Here is a 14,917-nt window from a genome sequence, read left to right on the forward strand (position 1 = left end):
AAATTTAACCAAAAAAAGCTGTTTCATATTATAACACTGGAAGGGGCCATTCTGCATAAGCAGCACTTAACTTTTAATTAGCAAATTTGGGTGATAATTCTGCAACGTCTGTACTAAAAGTTAGAGTGGAGGACTCATATTTGTAACTATTTTTAAACACCAAAACCAACAATAATTACGTCCTTTCTAACAAGCATTGTGTATCCAAAGCCTGATATATCTTATTCTTCTGAGTCAGTCCCACAAACACCACACTGTTACTCATTATAACATCAAATTTGTATTACTTCTCTGCTGAAAATAGTCCCAAATAAATTCACAATTTCCTCTTTTTTTAGTAACATTGGCCAAAGACTACAGTGCCGGAGTCATGTAGGACTACTGAAGAACATGGCCACCTGAACCAAAGCTTGCAAAGGGATATCCAGATTCCATAGAAATTCCATAGATAGAATATTCTTTACACTGTTGAAATTACAGCTGGGTGTCGACAGCGAGCCCCTCCAAGACTGGAATTACGTTTGCATGACAAGTGAATCGCAGCATGCCAAACAAGCAGAATCCACAGCCACCCCAGTGGAGGGGAACAAGAAGGGTGAAACAAGAGTTTTGTCTGCCATGCAAGCTTCTCAGGGAAAAGCCATTGAAGAAATTGGCCAGGTTAGCAGACTACTGATGAATGCCTGATGAAAACTGCCCTCTGAGGCCTCTGCTACTTGAGCTACTTGAAGTGGGAGAGAGTGCTGGTAGCCACGAGGAGAAAATACAGAAGCGGATAGGATGGGGTGTGGGGAGGCTGCAAACTCTCTTTCTTCCCAGATACGACAAGAGAATGGGCAGAGAAGAAGAAGAAGTTTATGGAGGTGAGGAAGAAGTTTCATGCCCTGGACATACGCTTCACCCTGGAATATCCAGCAGAGCTTTGCCTCACTTGGAAGGAAAAACAAATGAAATTTGATTTGATCACCGTAAAGCATTGGAGTTTTTGAACAAAGACAAAGGTTCTGAGGGTTGGTCATTGAACACAACTCACGGACCGAGTCAGAAGAAGGAGCACGTTATTGAAGGACAGCAAGAGGGAAGGGGCTAAGGGATTTATAGATCTGTAGCTTATACATATACTTTTTTCTTTATCTACCTATACTTGTTGTTATTATTGTTTTTTTGAAATCAGTGTTATGGTTTGTGCAGAGTGTTCTGCCCATGTACTATTTTTCCTTGGTTTGTCAGTCAGACAGCATCCTAAAGGTTTACTAATAAGTGAGTTAGCCATTTTTATATTTTTAACATCTGGGCTAATTCTCTCACATTTTAGAGTATATTAGGGGATGGTTAACTTTATAATGTTCATTAGCAGGAACATAAATGGATCGCAGAGCTTTGTGTAAAGGAAAAAATGCTTGTCATACCTTAACTTCCAACAAGCAGATGTGGCCTCTGTTGTAGACCCATTTGGTTGACTCACAGATATTTAATAGTTCTTACTGTAGTAAAAAGTGTTGGGTGGCAATACTCGCACATAAAAAACATTTTCTTGTTGAAGCAACATAAAGACAATGAAAGCAGAGTAATATGTGTGGAGTCCAAGATGAATGGAGTTAAGGTTCTTGTGAGCAATAAATACTCTGTAAATAAGGAGGAGCCATAATGAAAAAAAAAGTAGAAGGAGGTTGAATGTGTCTTTATTACAGGATCATGTGTTTACCAATTTATTAGAGGAGGATTTCAAATACTTCCTTGAGACAAACAAGTTTGACAAAGAAACAAAGATCAACAAGCTGTGTACTCCTAGGGAAAGGGGCAGTTTGGCACTCCAAAATGTGGAAGCATATAATCTGTCTTTTGAAATGGCCAAGTTAGCTAGGCATTGGGCAGAATATGATTCCCAATTGGATTGGATCAAAGTAGAGAATTCTATGACAGCTCCTTTCAAACCCATAAAGCCCCTCTCACAGATAAGGCAAATAGATAGAAAAAGGAAACCCCCCGTTCAAATTCTCCCCATGGGTGTGTTCTGAGGTGCATTAAATGATGGGGAAATCTTAATAGTGACTCTGTGTGTGTGTGTGTGTGTGTGTGTGTGTGTGTGTGTGTGTGTGTGTGTGTGTGTGTGTGTGTGTGTGTGTGTGTGTGTGTGTGTGTGTGTGTTTGTTTTTTTATTGTTTGGTTTTGGGTTCTCTCCCTTTTTGGGTGTGCATGTTTGAAAAGTTGACTTGTATAATACTGATAACATAAACGTAGAACATGTAAGCCTATCAGACTATATATAATTTCAGACTATATACCTGCACTAGAAAATCAACCAAATTGTGGGAGAAGAATTTTGCAGCTCATGGTTAAAAATGGAAAAGGTCAGTACTAAATTAGAAAATACTCTCCAATGCCCCTTCTGCCACGAACATTTGCATTTAAAGGTCAGTGCCCATCTGTTTCACATTGACTCTTTTGGTTTTTCTAGCACTCTTATTTGGTTGGCTGTTGAGTTGTTGGTAAATACCAGTATATCCACACTTACTTGACAGACTGCTGCCGACATTTCTGGAATTTCCCCTGGAACTCCCCTAATTAAAATGACACAACTTCTGACATTTTAAATTAACACTAACTAATGCTGCTGCTATAATGTTTATCTTCAGTGCCCCTACGAATGAATTTCAACTGTGATAGTTTGAGATTTTGAGCAATGCACTTATTTGCTTATTTCTTATTTCAATATGAAGCTACAGCCACATTAGCTTAATGCAGCATGAAGAAACAGTTAGCCTGGATTTGTCTGAAGGTAACAAAATAATTCCTTTAATGTCATTTGCACCGTGTGACATGTTAGTCTTGAAACTGTAGCCTTGTCTAACTACAGATGAGGAGAAAGACATCACATTGTCCTACATCGACTATGATTTCTTCAATAGAGGACAAAGTTTAACACAGCAAGATTGTCGGGAGATTACACAGTATTCCCTGGCTTGAAATGACGATAATTATATACATAATACTAATAATATAAAGACCCTTTGTTGTTGTAAAAATTAAAAAGTTCAAAGGTAACTGCTTTAAACAAAATATACGGTAACAATAACAATCAGTTATGTGGTATAGTCTGGGGTTTTGTTATGCAATAGTGGGCAATTGTTCAAGAGTCAAGGCATGGATTCTGCAAACATTTCAATTCCAAGATTTTAGCTATAAGTTTGTCTAACAAATGAATCGTAAGAAATAATATAATAAATATTATGAAACATCTGCATCTGGGCAGGTTTCAATCCGGTATAGTTCTGTTGACTCAAACTGAGAGACATGTTTTTGCAATGGTTTGAATATACTGTTGATTAAATGCCAGCACAGAGATATCCACCCTCACCTCACTGCAGACTACCAACAGATAAAATCTAAAGCAGACAATTCATGGATGTGAGAGCAAGGAAGCATGACATCCCCACTGTCATTTGATTGTAGCTTTCCTGACCAATTCAGAGAAAAAGAAACAAAAAGATCTGACAAAAGCATCTGATGAATATGCTTGCTTTTATTGTTTTGTTATCTTTGTGTTTCTTCTGCCTGCTAAGTAAGCAGAAATAACCGCCTTTGTCGAGTCAAGCTTAAAACCACCTTGAAGAAGCATGTTTACTCCTATAGAGTAACCTTTTCTGATGAGCTTTACCTTTATACTAAAAACTGGATTTCAACTCTAAACTATAGTTTCCTGGGTGACAGAATGAACAATAACGGCTCTTTTTTTTGTTTTTTTTTACCCCAAAAAATAACTCTTTTTGTCACAGAAGAGAAAATGTCATGTGTCAGGGATCACAAGCTTCACAAAGACGTGAAAAAGGACGATTTGATTTGGAAAATATAATAGTGACATTATATAGGCCACTGACTCCTGCTGTAACTGTCGATTACTAGTGATAAAGCAACACTTTGCAGAAGCAACAGAGGAGAAAAGCAGGGTTTTCCATAAGACTGTGCAGCACACCACCGCCACACGCTCAACAAGTGTGTATCTGTTTTTTTTTTTACCTTATACCGAAAAATAGAAATGTTTATATACATGTCATTCATAAACAATAGCAAATATTTCTGTGACTGGTCTGGTGTGGCTGGTTAAATCTGCTACAGCAATCTGTTTTCAACTTAAGCCTAGACTTTCACAGTGTCAAAAAAAGCATTCAACAAACATGTAAGGAAACAAAGCAGATGCCAGATGTCATTAATGGAGTCAGGACGGAATCAAATTGAAACCCCAGTAAACAAGTTTATTCTTGTTAGGTCAGTATAATAGAGATATGGATTGCTTTATGATAGTAGTCAGCAGACTCACACACAAATTTGCTGTTAAATGCTTACAAATAAAAACATGTTCAGAGGGTGTTCAGTGCAACTGGTACAAAATATAGTATATAATAGAAGATCAGGATTTGCGAGAAATGTGAGGATGATTTCCTTTATGTGCACTCTTTACTATTTTTTATAAAAACAGACTTATTTCGATCATGAATTTTCATAAAATGCAAAGGAGGGGAGGATTGGACAAAGAAGTATCAAGAAAATTTTGGGAGATAGCAGCAAAAATAATGGAGGAAATCAGGCACAGCTAATGTTTAACTTCCTGTCAGACTGCTGTAGCAAAGCCTATCCGATTATTGCGACGGTCAAACTCTGTGTAGTAGCGGGCAATGAAGTTAGCCCCCAGAATCCAGATGGGACCTGTAGGGGGCGGCACATCCAAGCCCCTGAATGTGACGGTGCAGACATCCCCTTCGATCTGTGATTGCTGTAGATACAAAGAACAGTCAGTTTTATTAAGTTAAGCCACTATAATATAAAATATTTACAGTGGTGGAAGAAGTACTCAGATTCTTTACATAAGTAGAAGTAGCGATTATCAAAAGTAAAAGAACTCGTTATGAAGAATATTCCCCTTCAGAGAGTTATATTATGGAGCCCCCGAGGTTCTGAAAGATTTTTTTAAATTTTTTTATCTTGTGCACTCAAGTTATCTTGTAAACCAAGTTCAAAAGAATAGTTTTTCAGGACTTCAGGGGCTCTCCTTGCTTTCTTGTGGTACATGTTATGACCTAATCATTTGTACTAGTACATAGTGAGCTGAATTCCCAGCATGTGCAGCCATGGCCAACTCCCACCTGACCAGGTCTAATGAACTACATAACTGAAAACACCTGTGTGCAGGGCATTTCATTTATAATAATGGCTAATGTTTATAAGTTGTTATGGTTTCTTTGTAAAATCAAAGTAACTACTAACTGTAGCTGTTGGTTACTGCAAATGAAGTGTAATAAAAAAGTACAATTTTTGGCTGGAGCGCAACAGCACTCACTCAGTCAGCTGACTGACTGAGTGATGAAGTTACACCATTGGCCGGCCACCGAGTGTTGAAGTTTCCCCATTGACTGTTGCGCTTTCAAAATGAACTGGCGCAAACAGTTTCCATTATATCATCAGTCACTATTTCATACTTGTTCCATTGTCTGACAGCAGAAACAGAAAAACATGTAAATGAGAACAGCTGTGTTGGGAATCCAGCTGTATTAAAATACTGTATATGTGAGCACAGAGAGTAGGAGAGAAGCAAACAGATAAACAGCAGACCAGCCATATACTAGGTTATGACCTAGTCTATTTCCATCTGAAATTTAGTAAAGTAGAAGTATAAAGTAACACAAAATGGAAATGCTTAGTGTAAAGTACCTTAAAATGTACTTAAGTACAGTACTGGTTACATTTCACCACTGCATTTTTATATTAAAATGATTAACTATCTGTCATCCTTACCCATAAGATGTAATCTTCCTGAGTGAGTGAGTACTCCTGGCCACCCAGGTGGAAGGTGACACTGGGCAACATCTTGACTGTGTCACAGTTGACTTTGTACTGATGAAGAGCACAAAAAAACAAGTGATGACAGGTACTGAAGTTTTATAGATAAACGTTTTTTTGTGGGAAAACATCTTGCGTGTGTAAAAACGTACTCCACTTTCATCCAGCTGTGCTCCGATGGTTTTCATCAGCACAGACACAGAGGAGGCTGGGCCTGTGATGTATGAAGAGCCCGTGTCGATCACAGCTGTGCAGCCTTCTGCACAAAACACCGTCTCCGTTCCAACAGAAACACTGAGCAAATGAAAGAAGACTTATTTCTGAATGGGTGCGCCCGCGCAAACACACACACACACACACACACACACACACACACACACACACACACACACACACACACACACTTTATAGGGTATAAAGCAAAAATCTTACCCTTTCATCGTAACTTCCCATTTTCCCATCTCTCTCGTGTCCATATAGTTAAAGTTTCCAGTGTAGTAGTTTGGGTCTGTGCCGCCGAGGACCAGCTCTCCACCTGGGGAGTGTTTTGGATCCCTGAAAACAATAAATAAATCATACATTAAACCGACTTTGCTGAGCAAATTCTCAATGTCACTGCTGAATCTGTGAATTTGGTGATTTTCACGAACATCTGCATGCTCCTTTAACTGGAGTTCCTATGACCTCTCATTCTTATGATGCTTCCTAGAGGAAAGGAAATCATCTTTTTTCAAAAAAGCAAAATCAAATAAATTGATAAGAATTATGAGAAAAATTAGTAAATAGACACATTTTTCTCTGTTTTCTCAAAACACCCTCTTGTCTCATCCCAGATCCAGATAAACAGGAGCTCCCAGGATGTTCTTGATTTTTTGTTTTTCCTCACCAATGATCTTTTTTTTCAGCAAAATCTATATTTTCTTACTAAAGACATTTTATTCCTGTTATTTTATCAATCTAAATGAGGTTTTATCATCTGTAGAGGTGATCTCAGACAAAATGACACAGAAACTAGAGGAGGTGAGTTGACTCAGTTCAGCCCACCTGCTGTAGTAGACAGAGAACACCTCTTCCTTGAGGACATGCTGAGACATGATGCGGTCAAACACCGGAGTGATGCCATCAATGGCCGAATTGGGGTAACCCATCCCCAGGACTCCATCAAACTTTGCGAAGATGAAGGGCATGGCAGACAGAGAGGTGGCTTCAGCAAACACCTGCACCACAGGAATACCCCCGATCTGCAGGAATAAAACAAGCAGAACGTCAAAATTTGAATACGTAAGAGAAATTTCAAGCATCAATGGAAAAAAAAAAAAGAACTCCATTATTTTACAAGTCGTTGATTTTAAACTCACCACGACCACATCTTCACTCAGAAAACCCCTGACATTTCCAGAGGCGTACTGGATGGAAAATCCGGTTCCATTCTCAACATAAGTCCAGGATTTAGAAGCATCATACCTGTTGTGAGTAACTAAAATTCAAAATTCATTTGAGTCCTAAAACAACCATGTATCTGGGGAGCTTTATTGAACAATGTTTCCTCCAACGTCTCATTTATTTAAAAATAACATTTACTTTATTTATTTAAACCTGCAATAACTGATCTTTGGCCACTTGGGGGAAGCAGAAAAAAATTGTGAAAACACAATTGCTGTATCATCACTTTTAAGTTGATATTGCGAACTTGTTGGGAAACAGTTGTTTATTGGTACATCCAGCGGTTAATCATTCACTTGAAGTCGTGTTTCCAGCTACTTGACAAATATAAGTCCAATTTTCAGTCTCTTTTAGCTCTGTTTTTGGTCTCTTGCAAATTCAGATGACAATTCCCTGTAGGTTCATCTCTACGAGCGACCCCTTTCACAGTGTCATTTGATACATTACTATTATAAAAATGTAAATTATTGCAGCTCTAGGTAAATGTTATTTTCCTGCTTGTATGTGTGAAAATGGACACTTACAACAGGCGGTGGAGAAAGGTGAGCAGCTTTGCGAGGGCACCCACAGGTTGGCTGAGCCTGTGTCAAACACCACGTTGAACATCTGGGCCGGAGAGCCAATACTGATTTCCCCAAAGTACTGAGTCTATTGGGAATAAACATGAAAAATGTTACTTTGTGATACAATTTCTGACTTTCAGAAAGTGAATTCTTACGTTGGTTTGATGTTGTTTTTAATATTTCTTTAAAAACCCCTTTTTCTCCATTCAATAAGGCACAGATCTAATTTGAGGGTATGAAATATGACTACGAGGGTATGACTCATACACAAAGGATTGTTTAAAGTGCCAGCTCAAAGGCAACTGGATTTGCTGCTTAACTTTTTGAGATGTTCTGACACTTATCCAAGAGAACTGATGAAGCCTCTTGGATGAGTGTCCGCTTCAACCTTCAAGGCTAAAGTCTGTTTTTGTATTCAAGGGTAAAACCACAAATCTAGCTGTTTTTTGCTCAGTACAATTAAATTTCCCATCATCTGCTTGACTCAGAATCTTCCCTCTGACTCAGACACATTCATTATAAATTTTGAAAATCTCTTTTAAGTATGCACTATGACGTAAAATACCCAAAAGTGTCTCACATCCAAGTAGTTGGTTAGAGGTGTGGGAACAGTCCCGTTGTTGTGGACTTTGCTCTCCTGGGCCAGCTCAGTCAACACTTGCTCTACAGAAACACCCATCTCCCGCAGTGTCTCTCTGATAGATGGCATCTTCTTCAGGGTGATTCTGGAGACAGATAAGCAAAATAAATCTTCAGGCAACAAAAACAAAATGAATGCAAAGAGGAACAGTTGGCATCATTACTGAAGAAATGCTAAAGAAGTCTGTGAAGTATATTTTTCATGCTATACAGTATATCTGGTAAATATGCCTGTAAATCTTCGCCTTCTAACAATGAACATTTAATACAGACCACTTCAGCTCTCAGCGCCTAGCCAGAAAAATGAACAAAAACACATGTTAAGCCATTGCTGAAAACATTAGCTTTTAGGATGAATTAAGAAAACACATTTGTTTTCCCGTCCTTATTTATTTTGATGTTTGCTGTCAGTACTATACTGTAGCTTGTTTTTTCGTGTGTGAATGCAATTAAACCGTAAGTCCGTGCTGGTACCTTTCCATCTTTAAGCAAAGCAGGCAGGCATATAAAGGGATAAGTTTTCTTACCTTCTCAAAGCATGGCTTGTGGTCACTGTCAGTGATAGAGCAACCAAACACATCAGGTAATTCATCAGTAATGCCATGGGGACTTCTCTGATGGCAAGCTAAAAATGCAGGGCAGTGATGAAGGCAGTATAGGCAAATCTGTGAATTGTGAATATTCCTCGTTTATTGAATCTGAGTTGGTGAAAGCTGCCACTCTCTCTCTCTCTGTGCTGTCTGGTCCCTTGGCTCTTTTTATACCATGTCCTCTTCACCGTGCTCTCACCCGTGGGCCACTGACTCCAGCTGGGAGATTTCCTGGAGGTGACCACTTGAAAACAACCTCTGCTTCCCTCCCCCCACCAATCCCTTCTACCCTTCTGCCTTGTTCACACAACCCCTCCTGTGATAAACAGGTCCCAGTGAGAGGTCTGAACTTTGACCCCTTAAAAAACACTGAAGACAGAAAGCAGGGGTGCAAAGCTCCTGAGATTGCTGACGTTGGTAGGCTGGACACCTTGTCTGCAGGGCTGTGAGAAGCTTTGGAGGGGCTGAAAGATGCTCTGAGCTGTCGGGGCAGATTAGCTGGATGCTGCTCTCTAAACTCAATTACAAGTCATTTTAAATCTCAGCTGCTGCAGAAATTGCTTTACAAACATGTACTTTAAGACATAATTTCTTCCATGTGGCCATGTGTCCCTTTCACTAGATGGTGTTCTGGTTTTATAAAATGGATGATTTGGTGAAATTGTTTGAATTGAAGATCATGTTAAAATGTTGATTGACGTTTTTGCCACTGTTGGTAACATTTAACTTACCTCTTTTTCCCACAATTTCTTATCTGTAAAGCAGATAGGTTTCCTAACTCTTTCTTTAGACTTCTACTAGAAATTTTTCTCCTCATGCAAAGATCACTGCAGATTGTGCAGCACTTTGGTATTAATTTTTATGTAAACTGGCTTAGGGAGAAAGAAAATTCATATCTGTAAGTTCAGTTCAAGGTCTTAGATAGAGATTGTTTGCAGGAGAGACATGGCCCGTGTTGGGTGTATTATGTGGTGCAGGAGATTGATGGTATGCTGTGTTTTCACACTGTAACTCTTGGTGCAAAACTCAACAAGGCTTAACACTTAATCATTCTGTGCTAGTTCTCACTGGGTTCTGCCACAGGGAGGATTCCCACAGTATCTAGCCTGTCAGGATGGAGTCATGTGTCGGTACTGTACCGACCACCCAGTTGAGCCAGGAGATATGGGGGGGTTCACGTCAGGCACAAGCTCAGACAGCCATACCAGAGGTCAGAGGTCAGCCCCTAAGATACTCCCTGTGGTCAGAGCTTCCAGAAAATGATAGGGTGGTTCCACACAGCTTATAGAGACAGTGATGACTTGCAACAACACTGTACTGCAGCAAGATTGACAAGTATTTTATGATCTTTATAATTCAGAAGCAGTAGCTAATGTTTCCTTGAGTACAACTTGTGAATATAGAAATATGACAACAAACAACAAATATGAGGATATGATTTGTTTATTTAAATCAAATTTCTTTTAAAGTGTATAATCAATCTTTTTATGAGTGTATGAAATGACAATGTGATAATGTGAAAAGGAGTCGCTCGGAGTGGTGAACCTACAGAGAATTATCACTTGAATTTGCAGCTCCAGCTTTTCAGTGCTTTACAGCGAGTTACAGCTCATGGGCCCGCAACTTTACTGTTCTGGTTCAATCTCACTGCTCTCATAGCGTCATTGCTTGCTGCATATATATATATATATATATATATATATATATATATATGCGTTGCTAACTTTTTCCATGTGTTGTTTGGTTCTGGACAGGTAATGTACAGTGGGTTTTTTAGAGCTTTTTCATGAAAAGCAGCTGCCTGCTGCTGCTGGATTCGAGATGTGAGTACTGATTGTGAACTGAAAGAGTAAAGTTGCAGACCAGAAAACCAAAACAATGGGCCGACTCCTTTATAATTACACAGTGATTTAATCCATTGTCAATATAAAAATTTTGATTAGTGCAGCTTTAAGATTACACATTTTACTTAATAAGAGGCCAGTATACCTGTCTTATCTGTCCTTCAATTAGCCCTTCAAGGCTGGTTTTGACAGGACATTTTGGGGACAATCTCACAGACATCTGACTCTTGACCTGCCTAGCCAAATGAATGCCCACAAGTCTCTTTCCCACACTGCCTAGAGAGACCCATGCGTCACTCCTGTCTGGCCTCCCACCTCTCCAGCAAGTCCACTCCACTGGTGGGCATGGGAAATGTAAAACTGTCCTCCTGGAAAAGGATTTTGTTTGAGTTTCATGTTTTTAGTGTCTTTCATATTCCTTTGGAGGCTTGCAAGTCAATATTCAGTCACTGGCTGTACAGAAATCGTCAAAATTGGTGGCAATTATAAAATCTTCTGGTCATGAAAACAAACTGAAGCAAAAAAATGTTCTTCAACAAACTAAACCTCACATGAGACTCTGCTGACAGACGCACATTAGATGCAGAATTCACATAAGAGGATCTTGTAGGGTTGTGAGCTATCTATCATGATAAGAAAAATGTGAAGCAGAGCAGTGGTTCTTTGCAGGAAATGAGACTCAAGGGAAGTTATCACTCAAACAAACAAGTCTGACTCCCAAAGCCACAAAAAGCTCAACCTTAAATCCTGACCAGCTGGTACAAGCATAAAATGCTGTTTGAATGTTTTTGGCTTACTCTTTGTCTCATACAAATGAGTGTGCAAAAAATAGGAGACATTATTTTGGTTTCACTTCTATGTTCAGTTATGTTTTTTTAATTTGAAGCTATGGACTTCAAATTAGACAGGACCATCTGGAGACAATATGTATGAAAATATGTAAGACAGTCTTCACAACAGGGTAGAAATGTAAGATCTGAGACTAAAACAGGGAGTAAAAACATATTTTATGTGTGTCAGTGTGACAGTCAAGAGCACTGTGAGTTTTTGTGGCTGTATTTATCATTTATCATTAAATTAGTGTTTTAATTTTTCTCATGGTTGTGTCTCTTTAGACCTTGTTTGGGGGGGGGGGAGTTAAACGTGCTGTATAACTCCTGGCCAGAAGGTGGCAGCATTGTACTGAAAAAACACATCAGGACAAACCAGAGCACAAACTAGACTTTAACTGATGGAGTTGGTCTGTGACCCCATCACATGCTACTCTGAAAGAAAATATTATTTATTACGTGTGTGTGTATGTGTGTGTGTGTGTGTGTGTGTGTGTGTGTGTGTGTGTGTGTGTGTGTGTGTGTGTGTGTGTGTGTGTGTGTGTGTGTGTGTGTGTCTATCTTTGAATTCTATGCACACTGAACCGTTCTCTACTACATAAAGAGTCAGAAAACCAAGTGGCAGAAGAAAAAAATCCTGTTTAGTTTTCCCTGCTCTGGAAAAAATTAGCCTGACAGATTTTAAAAGGGACATACAGTATTATACACAGGATATTATATTTATATTTTGGGTGTCTATTGTAAGTGTTTGCATGATTGAATGTTCATAAAACACACAGTTTTCTCCTATATTGTCCATTGTCTATTTTAGGTGTGATAGATTAAAAACTAAAGATAAACTGGTTTGCAAAAAAGTAAAAAATAGTCATTTGAAATTCTCATTTGCTGTATCTATATTCTTTCTTAAAGGATAAGTCATCCTAAATTCATCCATCTAGCAAGTATTGTCTGTGTAGCCAAAGCTGGACCTACTTCTGTGCTATAGATGTTCATTGTGGTCCAAAAACTGTTAAAAACACACCACTGAGCCACGTTGATGCAGTGATTGACATTCTCTTTCACTGAGATGAGGATGAGTGCCGCAGTTTGTTTTGAGTCAGTCCCACATACGCCGTTCTGCTGCCATAAATACTCATTTGCCCACTAGATGTGTATCAATCCGCAGCTGAAATTATTCCCCAACAAATACGCTATTTACTCCTGTTGGAGTAACCTTTGCTAAAAACTAGAGTGACCAAGGAAATTATCTGTGTTTTTGTTTTTGTTTTTATATTTATGACCAGTAATTAAAGATTTGTGTCTTCCATTGGCAAGACTGGACTTGTGGGTTGAAAGTCTGAAAATGTTGGTACATTGTTGGTTTTGGTCTTTTCATGTGATTTGTTGACAGTAAGAAATATAGACTCACAGAGCACCTTGTTAGTTAGTTATCCAATAGAATCATGAAGATACAGGTCAGGAGCTTCAGTTAATGTTCACGTCAAACATCGGTATGGGGAAAACATGTGATCCCGCTGACTTTGACTGTGGCATTATTGTTGGTGCCAGACAGGCTGGCCAGAGTGTTTCTTAAACTGGTGATCTCCTTGGATTTTCACACACAACAGTCTCTAGAGTTTTTACTCAGAATGGTGTGAAAAACAAAAAGCATCCAGTGAGCTGCAGTTCTGTGGACGGAAATACCTTGTTGATGAGAGGGGTCAGAGGAGAATGGCCAGACTGGTTGGAGCTGACAGAAAGGTTACAGTAACTCAGATGACCACTTTTTACAACTGTGGTGAGCAGAGAAGAATCTCAGGATGCACAACATGTCGAACCTTGAGGCTACAACAGAAGAAAACCAGATCAGGTTCCACTCTGTCAGCCAAGAACAGAAATCTGAGGCTGCAGTGCACAGGCTCACCAAAACTGGACATCTGAAGACTGGAAAAACCTAGTCTGATGAATCTGGATTTCTGCTGAGGCAAGCAGATGGTAGGGTCAGAATTTGGTGTCAACTGCACAAATCCATGGACCCAAGCTGCCTTGTGTCATCAGTCCAGGCTGCTGGTGGTGGTGTAAAGGTGTATGGATGTTTTCTTGGCAAACTTTGAGCCCATTATTACCAGTCAATCATGGTTTGAATGCCCCAGGCTATCTAAGAGTTGTTACTGATGACCATGTGCATCCCTTTATGGCCACAATTTACCACCTTTTACCACCTGGCTTCCTCCAGCGGGATAATGCACCATGACACAAAGCAAAAGTCGTATTAAAAACATGGTTTCCTGAACATGACAGCGAGTTAAGTGAAATTCAACGGCCTCCCCAATAAACCAGATCTGAACCCAGTGGAACACCTTTGGGATTTGGTAAGACGAGAGATTGGCAGCATGAGTGTATGTATTGCATGCCTTTCTTTTTAATGCAAGAGTAACAAGCAGATATTTCTTCCTCAGAGTTTGTTACAGTCCAACCTCTTTTTAACAGGTACTGTGACTATAGTGCACATAATAACAAATCAAGCAAAAAGTATGGAGGTACATATACGTCAGGGATATTGACAAAAAATACTGAATCATATATAAAATAGAAAACCATTATATCAAAAGTAAGAACAAAACAAATAAAATAATCTTGTCATAGTAGGAAAAGCACAGGTTAAAAACATTAACAATGACTTCTGTGAAAAGGGCCAGTTACAGACAAACTTCTTTTCAAACAGGTAAGTGGTGTCAGGTGAATATAATTAAAGCAAATCACTGAAAAGTGTGAGCGATAACATGCAAAAATATCTGGTCTGTGTCCTGTGAAGATGAACTTCAATTTCCAGGGAACACAGGTGGTCTACAAAAACAGAAAACATCTGCTGAACACATGAGAAACCATGGCGACTGTTGTTGTTTTGCTGCTCACCGTTTTGCAACACAAGAAAGTGTGCCAATCCGTCACCTGGACCCATTAATATTTAATAGCAGCAGCCTCAGTCATACAGTAATGAACGGGTGGATCGCCTTATTACTAATAAGTGGGTCTGATTGGTACTCGTTTCCTTCATACATATGAATCTACATACTGGGAACTCTACAAATACAGCTTAGGTAATAATACATTACCGTAAACAGATGATATTTGGGCTACTGATATTTTGCTTTAATTGAGGAATAAAAACGTAAACTTCTCTTAATTTGTGT

General features: G+C 39.1%; 1 protein-coding gene across 1 annotated transcript; it reads right to left on the reverse strand.

Annotated features, from left to right (window-relative positions):
- Positions 1-4,279: 4,279 nt before the first annotated feature.
- Positions 4,280-9,136, reverse strand: ren (renin). Its single transcript, XM_040153093.1, has 9 exons — positions 9,008-9,136; positions 8,422-8,566; positions 7,803-7,926; positions 7,194-7,312; positions 6,880-7,076; positions 6,268-6,390; positions 5,988-6,129; positions 5,791-5,889; positions 4,280-4,771 (listed from the first exon to the last, which is right to left on the reverse strand). The coding sequence occupies exons 1-9, from the start codon at positions 9,082-9,084 to the stop codon at positions 4,610-4,612; spliced, it is 1,188 nt and encodes a 395-aa protein (XP_040009027.1). The 5' UTR covers positions 9,085-9,136; the 3' UTR covers positions 4,280-4,609.
- Positions 9,137-14,917: the final 5,781 nt, after the last annotated feature.

The sequence above is a fragment of the Xiphias gladius genome, chromosome 18, assembly GCF_016859285.1.
Source record: "Xiphias gladius isolate SHS-SW01 ecotype Sanya breed wild chromosome 18, ASM1685928v1, whole genome shotgun sequence".
NCBI classification, from domain to species: Eukaryota; Metazoa; Chordata; class Actinopteri; order Istiophoriformes; family Xiphiidae; genus Xiphias; species Xiphias gladius.

Coding starts and splice junctions, on each gene's coding strand:
- ren (XM_040153093.1), bottom strand. CDS start 9,084: ATGGCATTACTGATGAATTACCTGATGTGTTTGGTTGCTCTATCACTG. Junction 7,927..8,421: donor CTCTAACCAACTACTTGGAT/GTGAGACACTTT, acceptor TATTCCCAATAG/ACTCAGTACTTTGGGGAAAT. Junction 5,890..5,987: donor CACAGCTGGATGAAAGTGGA/GTACGTTTTTAC, acceptor GCTCTTCATCAG/TACAAAGTCAACTGTGACAC.